The sequence below is a fragment of the Mustela lutreola genome, chromosome 10 (assembly GCF_030435805.1).
Source record: "Mustela lutreola isolate mMusLut2 chromosome 10, mMusLut2.pri, whole genome shotgun sequence".
In the NCBI taxonomy this organism is placed as follows: Eukaryota; Metazoa; Chordata; class Mammalia; order Carnivora; family Mustelidae; genus Mustela; species Mustela lutreola.
Window position 1 is genome coordinate 45,625,976 of NC_081299.1, and position 25,343 is coordinate 45,651,318.

The window sequence follows — 25,343 nt, forward strand, 5'->3', positions numbered from 1 at the left end:
GTAAGATGTTTAGCACACCCTGTGTTCCAGGAGCACAATCTCCAAAGTTGTGACAACCATAAATGTTTCTGGATGTTACCAAAGGTCCTCTCAAGGGCAAAATCACTCCTCATTGACACCACTACAGACTCCTAGTGGGCCTCTGATTTTCTCCTCACATCACTCAAAAATTCCTTCACACATGCGAGAAAGACGCAGAAATCAGGGACATCAGGGGTTTTTTTTAGGACCCATAACAGTCTCCACTTCTGTCAAATGCTTGCCTAAATGTCTGAAAAGATAGAGGCAAAACCAACTGAGTGCCTCATTAAAATCTCCACAACTAAATATTTCTTAAGCATACAAGTTGTTCATTAAAATTTTTCATAACTTTATTTGAGATGAATAATGATACTACCAGGTCATCCTGCTAATGAGAGAATTTAAGTATTCCCAAAGAGATCAAGATGGCTGATAGCTTTAGACAAGCTACTTAACTTCTCTGAACTATCATTTCTTCAACTGCAAAATGAAATCAATCAATCCTCTATCATCGACTTGTGAGGGCTCAGTAAAATAAGACATATGACAGGGCTGCCACATGTTCAGTTATTCCTGTCTCTCCACCTCTACTTATTTAATTAATTTATGAATATGTCTGGAAGAGTAAGAGAATGTGTGTAGGTATGAGATCATTGGTGCAGCTGTGTAGCTGTCACTGTAATTCTAAAGAATGTTTCTGGAGATGTCTATGGAAGACATCTGGTCCCCTCAAGACACAAATATGCTGGGTTTTCATATCTAATAGCTGGATGAAAAGCAGAAAGTCCATTCATTTACAACAGCTCTCAGGCTCCCGATGTTTGGCAACACATTGTAGAAACTTTATGTAACTATTAGAATTTTCTACATTTGGGCAGCTGTTTATGACCAAGCTGATAGACCAGTGTTAGCCTTGTTTCAGTCTTAAAAAGCAAATTGATCTGACTTTAGTAGTTCCAAGAGTCACTCAGAAAGATCGAGTAATTCTGCGACTCTCTCTTAATTTGGCTTTGCCTCATTCTGAAAAAAAGATCTCTTTGCTAGACTGGTATTGGTTGCAAATCCTCCTTTCCTCAACCATATGGATATTATTTTTCAAAAGATCTGAAGGACAGTGGCCTTTGGTGTCTGAGATTTTAGGGTGTTTGGCTAATCAATACCCTAGTCACTAATTAACCACATCTCAATGAGAATTGAGCGAGTTCTGTTGGTTCCAAACATTACATTGATCTTACTGGTCCCAGTCTGAAGACATCTTTGACTCCTGCTCTCTGAATAATTTTATTCGTTCTAAGTAACATAGGGTGGATGAAATGTTTGCTGCTGCTTTCTTCATCTTGTCTTTGATGACTTGTCAGCCTGGGGTAACCATTCAGGAGAAGGTGAACCGGTGAGTTGGTCATAATTCTGCAAGATTTGTACCTAGGGATCACCGAGTGGGGCGCTAAGACACTTTCATGTTTGCAACAGGTGATTTTAGGATAGAATGTGATGTTTTTCATATTATTACCAATCCAGTGAAGAAGTGCAGGGCAGTGAAAAGAGCATGTCCTTGGAGTCCGATGGACCTAGATACAAATCACTCAGTCTAATCTAATCTGAGATCTAATACTCGATAGTTGGGCAATCTGGAGGGCACCAGTTAATCTCTTTGAGCTTCTGGTTCCCTAGCTGGAAATGAGAAAAATAATGTCTCATCTATAAGAGCTGATGAATATGAAATAAGTTCCCAGATATAAAGTATACTCGGTTTAATAAATAATAATTCTCTTGAGTAATGTCAGACAGCTAACCTCTACTCATCCGTTTGTGAATCATGAAAATTCCCATCTCATAGTGTTTGAGGGGAGATACAATTAGGTAATGTTAATAACATCATTTTGCGAAAGGCGAGAGACTATAGAGATGCTGGGTCATTTCATTCTTAAAATGAGTTTACCTTTTGCTGTAGGGTAATGAATGGAAGTGATATTTTCATAGGTACTTTGCAATTTTGCTCATTTCATTTCCTTAAATGGTCCAGCCTGGCTTCAGGTTTTTATATCTTAACATCAAATATGTTAATGGTGCTTAAACAGCCCCTTATTTTAGCTTTGGGGTAGTTTGAAAGCAGTCCTTGTCTCCCAAACACTGAAGATTTTAAGTTGAGCTATTTTATTCAAGTTCTTGTTGAGTGATTTAATTTTGAATCATTATTGCTTTTAAATGCTAGAGCAAGAGAGATTTCCTTTATGTAACAGATCAGGAGGGGGAAAGGCATTTTTTACAAGCAGTTCATTTGCGACTTGTATTTAAAGCAAATATGCATTTGAAAAATCAGAAAATTCACCTCTAATAATTACAAGATAAAGGCAAGAGAACAGTGGTAAAGGAAATCTCTGCTGAGATACTCGTAATTATAAAACTTATCATTGTAATCCTTTTTGAAAATGAACAAAGCTTCTTGATGTTTGATGAACTTATCAAAGAAGACAGACCAGTGAAGAGGCAAATTTGAAGTCTAGGCAAAAGAGAACCAATTAAATACTTCACAAAGTGCTGAAGTAGGAAATCATGAGGTCTTATGTGTCTAATGCCAGTTTATCTGACCCAGGCTTTGAAAATGGAAGATTACATGGTAAAATGATTTTACTGGGTTAGAATTATGGCCCTGGCATTGACTGTCGGTGTGATCTCAGGCAAGTTACGTAAGTGTTCGGAGTTGTAAAATGGAAGGAAATTCAGAGAAACAAATGGATGAAAGTACCTAAGACAATGCCTGGTACTTTGCAAACATTCAGTGGAAACTACTGCCCGCGGTGTTGTGTGGTTGCTATTGTCATATTTTGGTCTTTCCATTCTCTCAGATGGTGGACAAGAATTAGGTAGAACAAATGTATTATGTGCCCCTCGGCATGGATCAGCAAGTTTGGTCAGTGCTTTCAAACATTTACAAAACTTAAGTGTCACACTTTTTGCTCCAAATAAAATCTTATATGAAACCTAACAGTGAGAAAAACAGATGATGTACATTTATGTTTTCAATGGTACACTTAAATTAAAAATTTTTTTAATTTAAAATTTTTGGTACATTTTTATTTTTATGAGCTCTTCTTTACCATTTGCTTATTATCAACCCCTAATAGAAATATGGGATTGAGAAAAACATTTAAAAATAATGGTGATGAAGGATACCTAGGTGGCTCAGTCAATTAAGTGTCCGCCTTCAGCTCACGTCATGATCCCAGGGTCCTGGGTTTGAGTCCCACCCTGGGCTCCTTGCTCAGTGGGAGCCTGCTTCTTCTTCCCCCACTGCCTGCTGCTCCCCAACTTGTGCTCTCTCTCTGGCAAATAAATAAGTAAATAAATCTTTAAGAAAATAAAATAAAATCATGATGATGAAAACCAGTTGTAATATCCAGTCTCAAGTATCAATAGATCTCCATTACATCTTTTATATAAATAATACATTTTAGCATGTGTGTTGCCTTAAAAAGTTTAAACAACTTAAGGAGGACATGTATTGCATGGAGCATCAGATGTTATATGTAAACAATGAATCTTGGAACACTCCATCAAGGAGTAGTGATGTACTGTACGGTGACGAACACAACATAATAAAAAATAATAATAATTTTAAAAATTCCAAATATTAAATTATAATGCTGGGCAAGAAATAATCTAATTCTAAAAAAATGTAATATATGCCTGATCATGTTATTTGTAAAATACATTTAAGCTTATGTATAAAATGATTGTATGAAAATTAAAGAAAATTGGGGCACCTGCGTGGTTCAGTGGGTTAAGCCTCTGCCTTCAGCTCATGTCATAATCTCAGGGTCCTGGGATCAAGCCCCACATCGGGCTCTCTGCTCAGCAGGGAGTCCAGTCCCCCCCCACACACACACACCCCTGCCACCTGCCTCTCTGCCTGCTTGTGATCTCTCTCTCTCTGTCAAATTAAAAAAATCTTAAAAAAAAAGAAAGAAAGAAAACCACATTCTTAAATAAAATAGTAATGCATCAGATAAAAATGTTTAAACAGGGACGCCTGGGTGGCTCAGTTGGTTAAGCAGCTGCCTTCAGCTCAGGTCATGATCCTAGCGTCCTGGGATCAAGTCCCACATTGGGCTCCTTCTTGGCAGGGAGCCTGCATCTTCCTCTGCCTCTGCCTACCTCTCTGTCTGCCTGTGCTCGCTCTCGCTTCTCTCTCTATGACAACTAAATAAAATCTTTAAAAAAAAAAAAAAAGGTTAAACAATTTTCAGTCCTTCTAATTTCTTGAGATTGTTCTATAATAAAGAATATATGATCTCTTAGTGAATATATTGTGTGCACTCAAAAGCATGTATTTCTGTGTTTTGGGGTGTAGTGCTAATTAAATCAAGCTGGTTAATGTTGCTCAAGTTTTCATCTTCTTGTTCTATTTATTACTGAGGGCGGGATGTTGCAGTCTCCAGCTATCTTTGTGGATTTGTCTATTTCTCCTTTCAATTCCTGAAAGCAAAAAGAAGCAGTTTATGCTTTACGTGTTTTCAAACTCTGTTTCTCTATCTATCTACCTACCTATCATCTATCTATATTTAGAATAATTATGTCTTCTTGATGACTTGCCTCCTTATCATTATGAAAGGCTCTCATTATCCATAGCAATTGGTTTTGTTCTACAGTCTATTATTAGTATAACTATTCTTGCTTTCTTATGATTATTGTTTGCATGGTGAGTTTTTTCTACTATTTTATTTTGACTTATCTGACTCTTCGTACTTTAAGGTATGCTTCATGTAGATAGCCCATAAATGAATTTTGCTTCAGTATCTAATCTAACAATCACTGTCTTTTAATCACAGTATTTATACCATTTATATAAATTGTAATTACTGACAACTCTGCATTTGCTTATCACATTTTTATTTGCTTTCTATGTGTCCCATTTGTTCTTTAATTCTGGTTTTTATCTTTTAGATTTAATATTTTTTCTAGTTCCAAATGATTTATTAACTATTCTGCTTTCTTGTTGCTGTTGTTATTGTTCTTAGATTTACGATATATATCCGTAATTTATCATAGCCTACTTTCAAATAATATGATACAGCTTCTGGTATTTTTATTCTCACTGAGTAACTTCCTCTGACATTTCTTGCAATGCAGAATGACTTTTGCTGATGAATTCTCCATTTTCAGTGACCTGAAGATGTCTTTATTTTGCCTTTATCACATCACTTTAAATATGTCATTCCATTATCTTCGGTTTGCATAGTCTCTGAGGAAAAATCTGCTTTTCTCTTTGTGTAATATGTCATTTTTAAAAAATTGACTGCTTTTACAATTTTCTATTACTGATTTCCAGCAATTTGATTATGATGCACCTTGGTATGGTTCTATAGGTTTATAGTTCTCAGCAAATTTGTAAAAAAGTTTTGCCATTATTAATTTAAATATGTTCTCTGTCTCATAATCTCTTTTCTTTCTGATAGTAGAGTCATAGATAGGTTAGACTGCTCGATATCCCACAAACCAATGAGGCTCTACTCTTGTTGTTGTTGTCTGCAGTCTGTTTATCTTTTTCTTCCATTTTGGATAGTTTCTGTCACTGTTTCTTCAAGTTTGCTAATCTTTTCTTCCACAGTATTTAATCTGTTGTTAAGCCATTCAATGAGTTTTTTCATTTCTGTGTAATGATTTTCAGCTTTAAAAGTTTCCTTGGTATTCTTTTGTGTCTTCCACTTATCATCATGTTCATGAGTCTCCCTCCATACGTGGATATATGTGCAGTAACTCTTCTAATGTTCTTGTCTGCTGCTTCCATCATTTCTATATCACAGACCTTTGGAATTAGGATTGACACAGACAACATCAGGTTTAATCCATCCACTTGTGTGGCAAGGAGAAAACTTGAGCCCCAGAGGGAGAGAGAAGGAGCATATTACATAACAACCAGACCTCTCTACCAGGCATCTTAAGAATACTGGCCAATTAAGCCTCATCATGTCCTCCTAAGGGTTGTTTTAAGTATTATCTCCTGATTGAGGACCAGAGCCAGAGAGGAAAGAAAGCAGTCTTACAGGTTCTAAATCCCTTGGCCACCTAGTGGAACAATCAGGTGGCTATTATCTCCACCATTCCTACTACCCTCACCCACCAGAAAAAAAGACCAAAAAAGTTTTCATTTTGGTAAGTAATGCAAATATAACATTTTCAACAAAAAATTTCCATTGATGGAGAATGAACAAAATTCCTTTAGAAGGACTGATGCAAACATGAGTAAGAACATCAAACATGGAGGATGACCTCTGTTTCATTAAATAAGACACAGAGGTCATGGACTCTGAGAAGTTTAAATCATGATCCTTCTCTGTTTTATTTATTTCACCAGGCATCAGAGTGTGTTTACCAAAATACCCTGGGCTAAGGCCATGTGACTATTTTCAAAGGTTGTCCAGATAACTGGAAATCAGTATGTATTCAAGCTATGTGCATTTTTAAATACTTTGAACAGTCAGAGTAGTGGGTGTGACTCAGAAGTGAGCCATGTGAATGTGGACACTTTTGTTCAGGTTAACTAATCGTTAACTATACTTCAAGTGGCAGCGGGTATGGGATTTGGAGGGAGATCAATCTGGGTTTAAGTCTTGGCTTCACCACTTAGTGGCTCCAGAATTTGGGCAAGTTAAACTAAGACTCAACTTTCTCATCTATAAAACAGAGATACATATTTAACTGAGTGCTTCTCAGGAGTTAGGAGAATTCATACTAAGTACTTAGCACAAAAATGGCACGTGGTAAGGTTTTAAATATTATTTTTATTACTCTCTTTCCATTTTGTCAAAAATCCTTCATAGCATATCTTGGAATGCTAATACAGTGCATATGTTTAGTGTCCAACAACCTTCATATAAATCCTTGCTTTAACCCCACTGAGTCACCCAGGCACCCCTCATATAAATCCTTGCTTTGTCATTTTACTACCTATATACCTTTAAGCAAGTTTATTTCATCTCCCTATGACTCTGTTTTACTTACCTATCAAATGGGTGTAATAGTTCCCACCCCACAGGGTTCTTCTATTATTTAAATGAAATAATATAAAAGTGAATGAGGTAATATATTTATACCCAACATTTGTTCTGAGTTCCTACCATATGCAAAGTACACACTTAACACTGGCCTGCAAACAATATAGTTGTGACCTCTGCCTTATAGATCCTGCAGTGTAGAGATGGAAATAAAGTATGAGAAACTCTATGTATATGGCATGATGTTAACATAGGGCAGGCAGGTCAAAGAAAGCTACTTAGAGGAAGAGAGGCTTAACTGAACTGCGAAGTTTCAGCCAGATGAATGAGGTGTGATTATTGCATGCAGGGGAAACAGCATTATGAACCCACTGCAGGAAAACCTGGCATGTGCCTAGAACCAGAAGTTCTGTGTGGAATTCTGTATGCACACAGCACATAGAAGATACTTTTCTTTTGTTCATTTCATCCATCTATTCATTTGTTTGTCCACTTATTCATTCAGTGCATACTCTAGGTATGGTAGGTGCTAGACAGATAATGTTCCTACCCTCATGGAATTTACAGTGTAGTGATGGAGTCGATAAACATGTAAACAAAACATTACAGTAAAAAACTATGTTAAGTACTATGAAGGAAACTAATAAGGCCTTTTGATAGAGGGTATTATAGTAATGTAAGGACAGGGTGGCTGTCCTAGAGGTGGGATTTAAGCTGAGGGATGTAGGACAGTAAGGAGAGGCCACGTGAAGAATAAGGGAGAATGGAGAGATCAGCCTCGGTGAAGACCTTCCAGTGGCAAATGGCCCATCATGCTCCTGGCCCTGAAGGATGGGAACAGCATGAGAGTAGGGGATTGTTCCCTGAAAGGATGTCCAAAATGTGCAAGAGACCAGATCACAGGGGACCTTGGGATCCTGATGAAGAATCTGTGTACTAAAAACCAACCAACCCGCCAGCCAAAAAACACCAGAAGGTCTTATAATGGGGGGCAGGGATTACCTGTTCTCTAATTAAAAAAAATAAAAATCATCCTGGTGGCTGTGCAGAGAAGAATGGGAGGAAGCTGCAGTGGGAGGTCCCAAAGGAGGCCATGGCAGTGATCTGGGTGAGAGATAACGGTACCTTAAATTAGAGTTGTAGCAGTAAAGGGAGACAGAAGGGAAGAAGATATTTGACATATATCTTGAAAGTAAAATGACAGAAATTTCCAAAGGATTGGATATAGAGGTTAGGGGAAGGAGGTAGTTAAAGACCATGGCCAGGTATCTGGCTTAAGCAACTGTGTGTTACGGTGATTCCACTTTTGGATGTGGATAAAACAGAGAGAGAATCTGGTTAGAAGAAAATTAAGAGTTAAGGGGCACCTGGGTGGCTCAGTGGGTTAAGCCTCTACCTTCGGCTCAGGTCAAGATATCAGGGTCTTGGGATTGAGCCCCACATCAGGCTCTCTGTTCAGCAGGGAGCCTGTTTCCCCCCACCCCCTCTGCCTGCCTCTCTGCCTACTTGTTATCTCTCTCTCTGTGTCAAATAAATAAATAAAATCCTTTAAAAAAGAAGAAGAAGAAAATAAAAAGTTGATATTTGGAGCCATTGAAAGTTTGCCATGCCTCGGAGGCACTGACTTGGATAAAGAAAACAGAATTTTAATGGAGTGGTCTAGATTGAAGATCTAAAGTGAGGAGGCATTAGCATAAAGTCATGGGAAGCCCAGGAAATGTTCTCACCTTCCTAAGAGTGAGAGAAGCAGAAAGAGAAAAGAAAGGCAGTACTGCACCCTGAGGCATTCTAGTTCGTAGAGAACTCAAAAAGAACTGGCCACAGAGGTCAGGAGGGAGGCAGGAAGTGTGGTGCTGAAGCTGTCTAAGACAGGCCAATATCAAGAAGGGAACAATGGCTAACAGAGGAAAGTAAGACCAAGTCAGAAAACTTTCCACCGGATTTAGCAACATGGAGGTCACCAGAGACTCAGCCAACTTTCAAAGTCAACTTAAAATACTTCAGTTTCATGATGTAATTTCCATGTAATAACTGAATGGATCTGCTTCAAGATGATATAATTAGTGATAATCAGTCTTAAATATAAGCTGAGCCAACGTAATAGGATGATCCTCTGGCAATAATCAGGGTTAGGCCTTCTAACCTTTTAGACAATTAATTATTATGTGATCTCAATTGCTGAGGTAGACACTTTGCAGGGGCAAGCATTTGACCCAGAGATTGCATGTTCAACTCCAGGTTTTAGGCCCTTTGCCTTCTGTGCCACCCTGTTTAAAAAGCCAGATGGGTAGCATGTCACTAGTTCACAGCCCTATCCAGTGTAGACATTCAATACCATTTTGATAAAGATGGAGAGTTTTGATGAGCATGTATGCGGTTGAGAAGGAATTGACATGTACATTGGGCTTGTGCTTGGGGCTTTACATTCATGATCTTAGCCCATATTCAAAACAGTCTCACAAATTATTAGTATCCTATTTTCACTTATAAGGAAATCAAAGTTCAGTAGATAGCAGAAACTGGATTGTAATACATGCTTGGTGGAATTCAAACCACTTTTGTTAGATCAGTATGCCCTCAATTGCATTACACAATCTTACAGATGTTACATGAAACAAGAAATGATGCATTCAGAAATTGGGGAAATGGGGGCGCCTGTGTGGCTCAGTGGGTTAAGCCGCTGCCTTCGGCTCAGGTCATGATCTCAGGGTCCTGGGATCGAGTCCCGCATCAGGTTCTCTGCTCAGCGGGGAGCCTGCTTCCCTCTCTCTCTCTGTCTGCCTTTCTGTCTACTTGTGATTTCTCTCTGTCAAATAAATAAATAAAATCTTTAAAAAAAAAATAAAAAAAAATAAAAAAAAAAAAAGAAATTGGGGAAATGCTGGGTTGTGCAAATTAGAATGCAGAACTTCCCAGGGCCTTTAATAGGTTGCATTTTATATTTCTAAGAGTAGCATGTTGTATGCAATTTATCCAAATTTGACATGTATATTTTCTTCTCTTCCTTCCGAACCCCAGGTTGAGCACTCCCCAGAGACCACTTTGAGAAATCCTGCCATAGTACTATATTGACTTGTGGTGATTCTATAGATTAAAAAACAAAACAAAACAAAACAAAAAAACCTAAAAGCCAGTTAGGTAAAGAAACTTGCTCATTGTAGCATAACAAAGTAGATGTAAACTAAAAATTATAATAAAAAACCTCCTGACTCTCAGTGTTATTGCATGAGTACATTCTCAGCAGTTAGGAGATGCTTTTCTTGTTTTTTTATTTTTTTTTTATTTTTTGGTGATGCTTTAAAACTATTTGCTGAGCTTTACTAGATCACAGATTTATCCATGGTTTCCTAAAAATATGATATAATTCTTCTGGAAAGCCATTTGGCCACAGTGTCATAAGCCTTAAAATCACCTGTATCCTTCAACCCAACCATCCCATTCTACAGGAAGTATCTTCAGGAAGGAACTTAGAATATGGAAACACTGGGTGGTCAATAATCTAATATTTTGCTGTTAGATGAGTGGAACCATGTGTAGCCATCATAAATACTTTACATTTCTGCTATGGTATTAAGTGGAAAATCAGGATATAAAATGTAATATTCAGTATGACCTCAATTATATTATGAAAATGGAGCAGAAGGAAATATAACAAAATATTAATCGTGGGAGGGTCAGAGGCATTTTTTTCTTATGTTCTCTTTAAAGAGAATGTATTACTTTTATAATAAGCAAAAAATAAACTCCATTTAAAGATTCATTGGAATGATACGAGAAAATACTGCACATATTGATATTGGCTAAAAGGTTGGAGCCCTATAATGACTTAATGAATGGTCCTTGCATACTTTCTGTACTCTTGCTTCAGTGATAGCATTACTATGTGTGCTTCTGTCTAGACATCATGTCACAAAGCTTTTAAAAACTACAGCAACACAGCCCTGCTCTGTCTAGGCTTCTGCTTCCTTCCATTAATAGTGTTTCCTTCCACTTTGACATCATAATGCAGTCTCTGTGGGCTTACACTGACATTATCTTGACAATTCCATAGTGAGATGCAAAACTAATCCTGGAGTCATTTTCTGTTCCCAAACCTTCACCATGTATCTTCTACCCTTCTTTTGATGATTAGAACCCTGTCTTTCTCCATGTCCCCATACTTCAAACTTTTATTCTTAGGATGGTCTATCAGAAAAATGACACATAGACAGAATCTTGAGCCATTTGAATGTTTAGTTATCAGGATTCATTAATTAGCTTCTAACCCTAGATTAGGTTCAAGTAAGTCTCTAAACAATGTCACTCTATTTCCTGTAACTTGGTCTCATTCTTTCTCTTCTTTTCTTTCTTTCCTTCCTTCCTCTCCCTCTCTCCCCCTTCCCTCCTCTCTTCCCTTTTTGTCCCTCACCCTCCCTGCTCCCCTCCTTTCATTCTTTTTTATTTCCCCTTTCCTAAATATTCACTGAACACTTTCATTGGGTCTGGCACCCTGATAGGAACAGTAAACAAACATACAGACAGTCTCTGCCTTCATAGTAGCTTACAATCTGATGAAGACAAAAATGAGACAAATATTACAAAGGTGATCATTAAGTGTTGAGAAAATGTGCAGAGACTCATTAAACCAGATGAAGGGAGGAAAAATATTTCCCTAGAGAAATGAACTTTAGGATGACATTGAAAGATACCTAGGCGTTAACCAGATCAAGAGGGAGAGTTGGATTAGTTCAGTATTGGGTTTTAGAGGTAGGCATGATTAAAGGAGCAGTAGAGTCCAGACATTTAGGACATAATTATGATTTTAAAATGATAGATCATGGACTCAAAACTAGTTACAAAGGGAAATTAAAATAGGAGGGGATATTATTGACAGAAAGCTTAGGTGTCACAAGAGTAAAAGTTCCAAAGAAGTTCAAATGAAAGTGAACTGAGAATCCTTGAGCATCTAATACAGAAGGAGAAGAACCCCCAAATAACCATTCACAGATGACTCATGGACTAGTGATTTGGAGAAGAAGCTGTTTCAGAGAGTGAGAAGGACCAGGATTGACCATAGAAGATAGTGGAGTGAGGAAAAAGGTCCATGGAGATGAGGAAAAGGAGTGACTGAGAGGCAAGTGTTGAATAACTCATTTATGGGGCTGACAGGGTTTCCAGGGTGATGGAAGGAATTGGAATACAGAGGAAGTTTGTGAGCCGAGTGCTGAAGCTTTTGGAAGGACAGGAGCACTGGTATTACATACCAACATCATTTTATAGATCAGCGTTTCTTAAACAGTGGCCTGCAGATTCCAGGGAGTCCCCAAGATCTTTTCAGAGGGGCTCGGTGGGTTCACAATAATATCATAATAACACTAAGACATTTGCCATTTCCACTGTATTAATATTTTCACTGATGGTGCAAAAGTTATGGCAGATAAAAATACTGTGGTCTTAGTATAAATCAAGACAGTGATATCAAACAGTGTATCAGTTTGTATCAATACAAAAATGATACACTGGCAGTGTATCAAACAGGAAAGAAGTTAAGTCTGACTTAAGAGAGTCCCTCTTGCAACAATAAAAATCATGAATGTTAGTAAATTTGAATCTCTGAGAAAAATGCCTCAATCTTAGAATACAAGTTATTTAAATATTCGATGTGACAAAATGGGGAAGAATGCACTATGAACTTCTGTTATCCTGAAGTCTGGTGCTTGTCTTAAGGAAAAGTAATTAACCAATTTTTTTCCCTTGAACATTGTTTTTTCTCAACAAAATAGCTGCCAAGTTATCGTTATTCAGGCTTACTTATTTGGCAGGCATTGTCTCAAAAATGAACAGGGAGCCCATCGCTTCAAGGAAACCAAATAATAGCATTTGTTATCAATGATAAAAATTTTTGAGGTTTCAAACAAAAATCTAAATTTTGGAAAACATACCCACTGAGCTTGATGAGATCACTGATATTTGATATTAACAAATTTGACTAATTTATGTTGGAGAGTAAAATGTGTTAACATTGTTAAGATATGCATAGTGAACCATTATTTTCCAAATTTCCAATGCCCGGTGTTACAAAAATCATGTAGGAGTGCCAGATCCATTCAAAATACACAGAGACCAGTGGACTTTAATGTAAGAGGGTGCAAAAAAATTCATTGACATGATTTCAGATTCCATATTACAACTAACATTTTAAAAAATTACCACTTGTCAAAGTTGTGGTGTAGTATCAAAAAAGAATACCCACAGTGATCTGAAAAGACTGTTAAAATTCCCCTCAACTGTGTAATATTTTCAACTATATACATCTAAGAGGCTGATTTTCTTCAAAGACCTCTCAATCAAAACAACATAAAGCAACAGATTGAATGAAGAAGCAGAAATGAGACTCGAACTGCATTCTACTAACTCAAACATAAAACACAGTTGCAAACATGTAGATTAATGACATACTTTTCACTAATTATTTTTCAAGGAAATCTGTTTTCAAATAAAATTACAGCATATATTGTAACATGTAATGAGTTTGATATTAAAATCAAAATAGATATATATTGGGGCACCTGGGTGGCTCAGTGGGTTGGGGCCTCTGCCTTCAGCTCAGGTCATGATTCCAGAGTCCTGGGATCAAGCCCCGCATCAGGCTCTCTGCTCCGTGGGGAGCCTGCTTACCCCTCTCTCTCTGCCTGCCTCTCTGCCTGCTTGTGATCTCTGTCTGTCAAATAAATAAATAAAATCTTTTTTAAAAAATAGGTATATATTGCTAAATATGTACCTATCTATAGATCGATAAATACATATTGCTAAAATTTCTGTTCAGATTTTGAATCAGTATCAGTATCAGTAGATGCAGCCCACTTAAACAAAGGCTCTTTGGAGTCCTCCATGGTATACTAGAATGTACAAGAGTCCTGGGACCCAAGTTTGAAAACCAGTGTTAAAGATGAACATTGCTTTCCCCAAGGCTCCTTGTCTTGGGTTTCAACCTGGGTGTCATCATTCATCACGACTAGTGACTCATGGAATAACTAGTATGAGATGTGAAGCACCCTTTCTCCTACGCTAGGGTGATAATTATGCCATTCGTCAAAACAGAGGCTGCCTAGCTCTCCGAAATTATAGTAATACTGGAGATAACAGACAGTCTTCCTACAATCTTTGCTCAGTGGGCTGACCATGCTCTAACCCTGCAGTAGCAGCAATGATGTTGTGGGAAGAAGCTCAGGCTTGGAGCCGAGCAAGCTTGTGGCTTGTCCACCTCACTCTGTGTGACCTGGGCAAGCTCTTTAACCTCTGAGGATACAGCATGGGGTACCAGGAAGAACATGGCCTTGGAGAAAGACCAGTTTCTACCTTCTACCTGCACTACCCTAGGCAAGGCTCTCACTCTCTCAGTTCTGTTGGCTGGTCTGTGAAACGAAGAAGTAGCAGCATGATGAGGAAATGAACATGGGCTCTGCCATCAAACCAGCTAGGTCAAATTCTGCCTTTGTCACCCTTGGGCTGTGGCTTCTGGGACTACTTAGCTCTTAGGAATCTCAGCTTTCTTATATATAAATGGGGCTAATGATATTTGCCTCCTCGGATCATTATAGAGAATTAAATGATGAGGTAATTCATGGAACATCCTAACATGTAATAACAAAAGCCAACCTTTAACGAATACTTCATAAGTATTTTAACATATTGTCAATAACTCCATCAGGTAATGTTGTTTTTAGCATAGTTAAAAATTTCCCATAGATGGGAAAGCTGTAGCTAAGAGATGTTAAGTTACCAGATTTCCAAGTCAGCAGGTGGCAAGATTCAAAGCTAGTCCTCTCACCCCAAACCCCATGTTCTTAACCACTGGGATTTCTGCTACTCTGAGTCTTCAAAAACAATTGTTAGTTCTCCTGATTCTTTGAAAAGATAAAAAAAATAGTAAATTTTTGGCTGGACTCATCAAGAAAAAGAACCAAAATAGATAAAATCCAAAGAGAAAGGAGAGAACTGACACCACAGAAACACAAAGAATTATAAAAGACCACTACAAAAAATTATATGACAACAAATTGAGCAACCTAGCAGAAATAGGTAAATTCCTAGAAATTGACAATCTTCCAAAACTAAATTAGAAGCTAACAAAATCTGAACAGATTATTACTAACAAAATGGAACCAGTAATCAGAAAATTCCAATAAACAGAAGTCCAGGACCAGACAGATTCACAGATGAATCCCACCAAACTATTAAAGAAGAGTTAATACTTATTCTCCTCAAACTAGTTCAAAAAATAGAAGAGGAAGGAGAGCTTCCAAATACATTCTATAAGGCCAGCCTTACTCTGATACCAAAAAACTAAGGCAACACATAAGAAGAAAAGTACAAGCCATCTCTGATGAAAACAGATGCAAAAATCCTCAACAAAATATTAGCAAACCACATCCACCAACACATTAAAAGGATCATTCACCATGATCTAGTGGGATTTATTCCAAGGATGTAAGAATGGTTCAATATTCACAAATCAATCAACATGATATGCCACATTAATAAAATGAAAGATAAAAATGATCATCTCAATAGATGCAGAAAAAGAATTTGACAAAATTTGACATCCATTAATGATAAAAACTCTCAAAAAGTAGGTTTAGAGGGAACATACCTCAACATACTAAAGGTCATATATGGCAAGCCCACAGCTAACATACTCACTGGTGAAAACGGAGAGCTCTTTCTCTAAGACCAGGAACAAGACAAGGATGTCCACTATCACTCCTTTTATTCAATGTAGTCCTGGAAGTTCTGGTCACAGCAATCTGATGAGAAAGAAATAAAACATATCCAAATTGGTAAGAAAGAAGTAAAACTGTCATTATTTTCAGATGACATGATAGTATACATAGAACACCTTGAAGACTCCACTGGAAATCTATTAAAATTAAGAGAGATAATTAAAATAGGTAATATATATAAACCCACCAGCATCACACCACACCTGCATACAGTATTGTCAAATTGTTAAATGTATTGTTAAAATGTCCATACTATCCAGAGAAACCTACAGATTTAATGCAATCCCTACCAAAATACAAAAGATAATTTTTCACAGAACCAGAACAAATAATCCTAAAATTTCTATGGAACCACAAAAGACCCCAAATAGCCCAACCAATTCAGATCAAGAATAACAAAACTGGAGATATCATGATCGCAGATGTCAAGATATACTAAAAGCTACAGTAATCAAAACAGTATGGTACTGGCACAAAAATGGACACTTACATCAACAGAACAGAAGAGAAAACCCAAAAATAAACCCACGCATTTATGGTCAATTATCCACAACAAAGGAGACAAAAATATGCAATGGAAAAAAGATAGTCTCTTCAATGAATAGTGCTAAGAAAGCTGGATAGTTACAGGCAAAAGAATAAAACTGGACCACTTTCTTAGACCATACACAAAAATAAACTCAAATGGATGAAAGACCTAAATGCCAGATCTGAAACCATAAAACTCCTAGAAGAAAAAATAGGCAGCAGTCTCTTTGACATCATCTGTAGAAACATTTTTCTAGATATGTCTCTTTTGGCAAGAGAAACAAAAGCAAATGAAACTACTGGGACCACACCAAAATAAAAAGTGCACAGTGAAGGAAACCATCAAGAAAACAAAAAAGCCAATCTACTGAATGGGAGAAGATATTTGTAAATGATATGTTAGATAAAGGTTAATATCCAACACCAACTCAATATCAAAAAACTAAATAATCCAATTAAAAAGGGACAGAGGATATGAACAGACTCTTTTTTTTTCCCCCAAAGAAGACATACAGGCACATGAAAAGGTGCTCAACATCACTAATCAACAGGGAAATGCAAATCAAAACCATGATGAAATATCACCTCTCAGCTGTCAGAATGACTAAAATAAAAAACACAGGAAACAACAGGTGTCAGTGAGGATGTGGAGAAAAAGGAACCCTTGTACACTGTTGGTGGGAATGCAAGCTGGTGTGGCCACTGTGGAAAACAGTCTTGAGGTTTCTCAAAAAGTTAAAAACAGAATTACCATATGATCCTGTAATTCCACTACTGAGTATTTACCTAAAGAATATGAAAACAGTAATTTGAAAAGATATAGGCACCCTTGTTTTATTGCAGCATTATTGACAACAGCCAAGATATGGAAGCAACTCAAGTGTCCATCAATAGATAAATGGATAATGATGTTGTGTGTATATATCGGAATATTACTTGGCCATAAAAAAGAATAAAATCTTGCATTTGCAACAACAAGGATGGATCTAGAGAATACAATGCTAAGTGAAATAAGCCAGACAGAGAAAGACAAATACATTTTATTTCACTGATAAGTGAAACTTAAAAAATGAAACAAATGAACAGAAAAAAAAGAGGAAAAGGGAAAATAATAGACTCTTAAATACAGACAACGAACTGGTGGTTGCCAGAGGAGAGCTGGTGGGGAAGAGGGGAGAAATAGATAAAGAGGATTAAAAGTACATTTATCTTGATGAGCACTGAGTAATGTACAGAATTAATGAATCATTATATTGTATACCTAAAACTAATATAATACTGTACGTTAATTATATTTGAATTTTAAAATTTTTTTAAAAATTTTTTAAAAGATTAAAAAATTCAACATCTGATGGGTTCTAAAGAAGAAGGAACTCTTGCTATTTGCAACAACATGGATGAACCTGGGGGACATTATATAAGTGAGATAAGAATGACAGGGAAAGCCAATATCGCATGATCTCTCTTATAGGTGGAACCTAGAAAAGTGTGACTCATAGAACTAGAGAATAGAATCGTGGCCACAAAGGGGGAGGGGTTGGTCAAATTATCAAAATATTCAGTTGTAAATGAATAAGTTCAGGGGACCTAATGTATAATATGGTGACTATGATTAATAGTACTGTAGTGTGTATTTGACATTAGCTAAGAGAGGAGATCTCTAGATCTACACACACACACACACACACACAACTATGTGAGGGAATAGCTGTGTTAATTAGCTTGCTTGTGGTAATCATTTCACAATGTATACCAAACCATAACATCATACATCTAAAATATATACAATTCTTGTCATGTATACCTCAACAAAGCTGGGGAAAAATTAATCTGTTTTCATATTAATAAGATACCTTCACATTAAAAGATCTTTTTCAATTTATAACAAAACTAAAAAGCACCATGATAAGAGCCTTAAAAATTGAAGCAGAGGTCTCCCCTGTCTCTAGGAGAGTAAGCCGGGCTGTTCAGAACTCCAGTCCCAGAGCCGTTAGCTGCCAGCTCAGTCACTGGTCAGAGTGGACGGACTGCCTACCATGCCAGGACAAAAAGGTAAGACATTTGTGACCAGTTTGGGGCCATGTAATATTTGAATGGCATACTGGGCATTTAAATGGAGATAAATAGGTCTATAAAGTTAGAGGCCTGGGGAGAAATCAGGTCTAGAAATAGGTATTTGGAAGCCATGGGCACGTGGATGGTGAAACTTTTTCTGATGTTGTTTACAAGCCATTATTGGGCGAGACTGCCAAAGATACGTATGCTATGGCTTGTGGGCAGAGAGGTGGCCGCTCAGACAAGAGCACACTGTTTCCTCTGGCCTCTCTGGGTCGTGGTCAGTCTGCTGCCCTCCAGGGATGGTCATCGAGAGGGACTAATGAACCATGGGGATCTGAGATGAACCCAAGAATGTCCCTGAGGATTCTGTTTTCACGGATTGAAAAGACTGGCACACCCAGTGAACAGACATGAGTCTATCTTGCCCGCTGACATGGTTTTGAATAGTCCAAATCGGTCACTAAAGCCAGCGGCATCTCAAGGGAAGAGGGACTTGGGGAGGACTCTGCTATACTAGAAAGGGGGTATTCAAGTTGACCTTGTTCAGGATCACTGGCTTGGGGTGATGATAAAAGGCAGAACAACTTCTATTCTATTTTATCACTATTTTAAAATCTCTACAGACAACACATGTTTTTACTGGATGCATCCAGGGTGAGGTACCTCCAGGCTCTCACCTCTCCCAGTTGGTAGACCCCTGCCTAAACCACGTGTATTGACACATTACTGTCAAGGCCAAGGGTTCATGCTCTGATTCTTCAGTTTAGATTCTGGCTGTGCACCTTCTTTGCTGTGTTACTTTGGACATGTATTTTGATCCATGTATTATGATTCCTTATCTATAAATGGAAACAGTAGTGGTACTCCTAGCATATAGTTATTTTGAGTATTAAATGAGTAAGGTATGCAATGGGCTCTTTTTTTCATGCACCTGGCATGCAATAAATGTTCAATATCCAACCAACTCCTGCTGCCCAATTCAAGACCTACTCTTCCCTCACCTTGAGCTTCTGCAGTGCAGAGCGTGCTGGTGGTTCTCCTGCCTCCAGGCCCACTTCCCAGCTAGAGGCCGGGCTACTCTGTGAAGGTCTGATGAGCTGTTCAGTATCACATGGAATTCAAAATCATTACAATTTGGACCTACAATTTGAAAACACAATTTGGACCTAGTCTATTTAGCTCCTAAGCGTGATACTACTTATTCTGCCTCTCCTGTTTCTGAGATACACCAGGGAATCCTAGACTGCACGCTGCAAAGTTATCTAGCTCCCAAAATCTCATCTTGCTTTGATAGCCTATGTTAATTTTCTGAATCTGCTGTAACAAATTATCACAAACTGGGTTGCTTAAAACAACAAATGTGTTCTCTCACAGTTCTGGAGGCCGGAAGTCTGGCAGAGCCACACTCTCTCTGAAGGCTCTGGGGGAGAATCTGCTCTTTGCCTCTTCTGGCTTCCGGTGGCCATTGGCGATCTTTGCCTTGCGGTCGATCTCCATGCTCCAATCTCTGCCTCTCTGGCCATATTGCCTCCTTCTCTTCCGTGGGTCTCCTTTGTGTGCCTGTGTTAAATCTCCCTCTGCCTTTCCCTTATAAGGACACTGTGATGACATTTAGGGCCTCCCTGGATAATTCAGTATAATCTCTTCATTTCAAAAACCTTGATAATATCTGCAAAAGACCCTTTCTTCCAAATAAGGTAACATTTACACTTTTCAAGGACTAGGACTTGATTTCTTTGCATGGCCATTATTTAACTTATTATACATCTAAACGATATATATTTTTTCCTCATGTGTTGCAGTTTACATAGATAGCACAGGTGAATGGTTTACTATTTAAATCAGAATTGAATTACTCCTTTCGTGACTCGAAAAAGCGCGTGTCTCTAAAATAATCCTTAAAATCATTAAATTCTGTTAATTACTTAAGCAAAAGACCACCCCTAATTTCTTCTTATTAATATGTTTTTTCCCCTTCTCTCAAAATCACCCAAACAAAGATGTGCATTTCTAGAGAGAAACATTATCGACTAGCTCGAAAAGAAAATTATGTCTTAATGATACCAACAGAGGCACCAACACGGAGAAGTCCCTAAGGGAGTAGTTGCACCAGCCTCTCTGCAGAGCAATGTCTTCATTATTTGATAATAACCCAGGAAATGGAGAGTTGTTGGGAATGAACCTTGTGTCTGCACCAGCATTCCAACACAGAAACCTCAAGAAGGATGATGATAGCATTTATAGTTACTATTTATTAAATGATTTCTATATACCAGGCACTGTGCTCCTGCTTTAATAAATCATCTTAGTTGACTTTCATAGCCAACTGTGATAGATAGAAACCATTGTCCCTTTGGTTAGGTTACCCATAAAGAAGGAGGCACAGTCTAGACTCAATACTTGGCCGGTCTGATCCCCAAATGCCCATGTGCCTGACCATTTCACTCCACTGCCTCCCCATGAACCCTGTAGAGAGTTGTAAGTGATATTAGTGGCTATGTAATCCAATCCCCCCCCCACACACACTCAGCCATAAATCCTTCTGGAGTATCCCAATAGCTGGCTACAAAAATGATGCTGATGTTATAGCTATTATTAGTGAGTGCATTCCAGGAACCAGGCCAATGTGCTGACTTTTTTACATGCCTTATCACTAGTCTCCTCAAGACTCTCAGATCTCTCCTTCCACAGATGAGAAAACAGAGGGTCAGAGATGATAAGTCATTTACTCAGTGACATACAGACAGTAAGTAGCAGAACTGGCGTTCCAACCCAGCTTCAAATGGAATTCAGAATGACACGTAACCTCTTCCACTTGTGAGGATTAAATGAGATAAAGAATGTGAAGTGTCCAGCCAGTAGTAGGCCCTCAAAAAATGGTAGATACCATCACCATCATACTGGTAATTGCAGGTCTTAAAACTCTGGTGAACTTTATAAAGAGTGAGAAGACATGGCTCTACTGTGGTATGCTGAGGCCTCCTTTATGTACTGCATCTTGGCAAGATGTGGGAAGAGAATGAAAATATCCTAATATTCCCAAACTGATCGTTAATTATAATCTCTTCCCATTGAATTTACAATCTTATTAACGGGGAGGCAGGAAAGGCAAACAGACAGGCTTGCTCTTCACCTTTTTTTTTTTTTTTTTTTTGCCGACCTTTCTGTCTCTTCACTAATGAGAAATTGTGGAGACAGAAGTAGGCAAGAGGAAAGAGAGGGCCACGTTGTACTGTTCTACACGCACCCAGTGGAATCCGCTGGAAGAGACTCCACTGATAATGATGCAGACACCATTTCTGTTCAGTGAGCACCAGTGAAAGGCCAGACATGGGGCTGGGTGCTTTCCTCACACATTCTCTCACTCAGTTCTCACAACACCCTTTCAAAGTGTGGGGTCATCACATTCACTTGCCATTAGACAACAGGAACTCAGAAAATGTAAATGGTTTGCTCTTGGTTGGTAAGGGACTCTGGGGTCTGAACCCAGTCAGTCTAAATTCTCATGCTCAGGCTCTTGTGTCTACAGGACACAAGTGAAAGAATCATTAGTAACTGTAATTAGTGAGGTCGCCTCGGCTGACCACTTCATTCTACAGATTTGGAAACTGAGACACAAAGTGCCAGGCACTGCTACTTTGTATAGCAAGCAAGAAATAAATTCAGGAATAGACAAACAAACAAAAAGCAGGCCAAACCTAGAAGTACAGAGAAAAAAATGATGGTTGCCAGAGGGTTGGGAGTGGAGGAAATGGGCAAAATGGTAAGGGGAGTGAGAGATACAGGTTTCCAGTTATGGAATAAATAGGTCATAGGAGTGAAAAGTACAGTATTGGGAATATAGTCAATGGTCCTGTAATAGCAGAGTATGGTGACAGATTGTAGCTATGCTCATGAACATATTAAAACATAGAGAAGTTGAATCACTCCGTTGTACAACTGAAATTAATTTAATATTGTGCACCAACTATACAAAACAAGAAAGAAGAGAAAGAAAGGAAGGAAGAAAGAAAAGAGAAGGAAGGAAGGGAGTGGGGGGAGGAATGCCGGGTGGGTGGATTGGGCTAAGAACCCACTTTCCTTATTGCTCAAACTATTGCTTTCCTGCTCAGTTATGAACAGTCTTGAAGGAGGAGCTTCAGGGCTGAGCCAAGGTAAGAAGGAGCAGAAAATATAGTGCTGCAAGTTCCCTTTGTGGACACTCTACATGGAACTCTCCACACAGCATGTTTCCTATTATTATCGATTTTATCTCCTCAAGTAGACTTTAGCTACTTGAAGGTGGGAAATATCTCCACATATCTTAGGGTTCAACTTCCTCCTTCTACACCTGTGCCTGAAGGTGTACACCATATAGAAAGCAGTATCATGAAACCAGAGAGCTCCAAGATGGGTATGCATTTTTATTCGTCCTGTTCTTCTTTGAACAGGTGTTTGTTTGTGTGCAATCAAAGCTGGACCCAGGGATTCAGATGTTGTCTCTATCTCTTGGATGGGCTCTTTCTACATAGTAGGTTAGATGACCACTTGATGCCCACCGTTCCCAGCAACTTCAGCAAAAAGAAACGGTCTTTTCCAATAGTTCTGAAAGAAAACCTTCAGGGAGAATAATTATTGCTCTAAGGTTGAGTTATGAACCAAACCTTAAACCAATCATTGCAATTTGGCAGATATGGTGCTCTGGTTGGCTGGACCTGGTTCAAACCTACGCATTCCCATAACTTGAGGGGTGAGCTCCTCCCTACCTGAACCGTATGAGATGTGTCCCAAGGAAAGAGAGGATGCCATGACCAGAAGAAATGGTATAGAGGGAAAGCAATAAACAGCTTATAAAAGTGCCTCCTGCATAGACCATAGATCAAGTGTCAGGGGTATGAAACCAAGTAAGACAAGGTCCTCCTTTCGCCACTCTTCATCTTACATGCAAACTGTTCTTAAACTAGTGAGAAAGATAAATAAGTAAGTAGACCAGGGATAACAACAACCTCATTTTACAAGTGAGAGGAGAAGGAGGCACACGGAACTCTAGAATATGTAGAGGAGGTGCGCTAATGAGTCATGAAAGATAGGTAGGTACCAACTGGTTGAAGGTTGGGGGGGGGAGATCCTTCCTAACAAGGTTTCCATTTGATCTTTGGAGGCTCTATTCTATATTCCTGCCCCCTCTGGCTGAACACCACCATTTAGGAACATTCATCCCTTCAGAAGACAGGTTTTTAGGCAGCTGTCAATCATTAGACAGTTAGTCCTTATGTTGAGCTGAGATCCGCCAACACAAATCTTGTTTGATTGATAGACAATGCAAGTGTCTGCTTCAATATCCAATTTAGTACCGACACCGGAGCCTCCTGCAGCCCAACAAGTTTGGGGGAAACATGTGCAGCGGCGACATCTGGGATCAAATCAGCTGTCACAGTCCCACAGCTTGTGTAAGTCATGCACAGTGTGGAGAGGATTTCCTGTGTAAGGAGACAGGTGAGTGGCATCCAGTGGGATAACAGCTGTGCCCCACCAGACCAAATGTGAAAAACAGTCACCCAGGAGCTTGTTAAAGGGCTGACTGCTCAGCCCTTCCCCGAAAGTTGTCATTCTGTAGGTTTGGAATGGGGTTCAGGGATCTGCATTTTAAGCCAACCCAGTACCCCAAGTAATTTTGATGTGAGTTTGTCAGAATATCTGTTGACTTGTTTAGAAAAGGTACAATTCACTCAGTCACCCATTCATTGAATAAATGTTGACTGCGCATGTATGTGCCAGGCAGGGTGCTCACTGCTGGTGACCCGGATATGAAAAGATAATGTGCCTGACCTCGAGGTACTCCTCGTCTCTTTGGGAGAGAGACCTACAGAGAGTCGGTGGCCATATTGGGTGATAGGCAGTATAATGGGCACAGGCCCACGGTCCAATGACCCTCACTGGCAGGGATGCCCTGATCTGTGTTGGGGAAGTCAGAACAGGCTTTAAAATAGCACTTGAACTGAGACTTAGAAAGCAGCAATGAATTTGCTAAGAACAAGAATGTGCAAACAAATCCAGGGATTTAAGGACTGGCAATAGGTGCAGAATGATTGCAGGTCAGGGCTCTGGGAAGAGAGGCCAGATGGGTCCGGTAGGTTACTGGGGACCAGACTGCGGCATTTGGAAGAATGGGAATGGGAGCTAAAGAAGGCTATGGGGTAGGGGGATGACATGGCCACGTTGACATTTTTAGAGAGATCACAGGAGCTGCCACGTGGAGCATGAGTTTTAGAGAGGAGACTGCTGCAGAGCCTGAGCTGGGGGCGAGGCTACAGGTGGGAGACAGAGAGGCTGGAAGGAAGAGGGAGTGAGGATGGAGAGATGATCATGGAAAGGGGTGAGGGGCTGTTTCAGAAGTGGGATGGATTTGGTGACTAAGGATACAGGTCACCAGGAGAGGGAGAGTCTTGGAGGCTCTGGAAGCATCTACAGCCTCTCTTCTCTCAGGTCGCTGCCTGAAACGCCACCTGGTGTGTAACGGAGACAATGACTGCCTTGACGGCTCTGACGAGGATGACTGTGAAGATGCCAGGGTCCCTGAATTTGACTGCTCCCTGTATGACCCCATTCCAGGATCAGAGAAAGTGGCCTTGGGGTGAGTCCTGCCCTCAGGTTGTTTGGGAGCAGGGAATGGTTGCCCTTTAATCACGAGTATTATTTTAAGGACAGAAGAAGATCTTACTGCCATGTGTCTGGTGAGGCAGCTCCCACTGTCTCCCTGAGGTGGGATACTGGTCCACTCAGGTGACTATCTCTTGGGTAACTATTACAAAATGCCACACACTGGTGGCTTATAAGCAACAGAAATTGATTTCTCATAGTTCTTGAGGCTGAAAGTCTGAGGTCAAGGTGGTTGTAGGTTGGCTTCTTCTGATGCCATTCTCCTTGGCTTGTCCTTCCTTCTATGGATGTCTGGGTTCTAATCTCTCTTTGTTTTTAAAAGATTTTATTTATTTAAGAG

At 39.1% G+C, this 25,343-nt stretch overlaps 1 protein-coding gene across 1 annotated transcript in view; it reads left to right on the forward strand.

The window, feature by feature from the left end:
• The first annotated feature begins 1,244 nt into the window (after nucleotides 1-1,244).
• The window catches only part of C8A (complement C8 alpha chain), a 66,640-nt gene continuing 42,541 nt past the window's right edge, over nucleotides 1,245-25,343 (forward strand). The window contains exons 1-4 of the mRNA XM_059137464.1: nucleotides 1,245-1,411; nucleotides 18,256-18,358; nucleotides 23,695-23,839; nucleotides 24,830-24,977. Coding sequence (XP_058993447.1) covers nucleotides 1,335-1,411; nucleotides 18,256-18,358; nucleotides 23,695-23,839; nucleotides 24,830-24,977 — 473 coding nt within the window. The 5' untranslated portion in view covers nucleotides 1,245-1,334. The remainder of the gene's footprint in view (nucleotides 1,412-18,255; nucleotides 18,359-23,694; nucleotides 23,840-24,829; nucleotides 24,978-25,343) is intronic.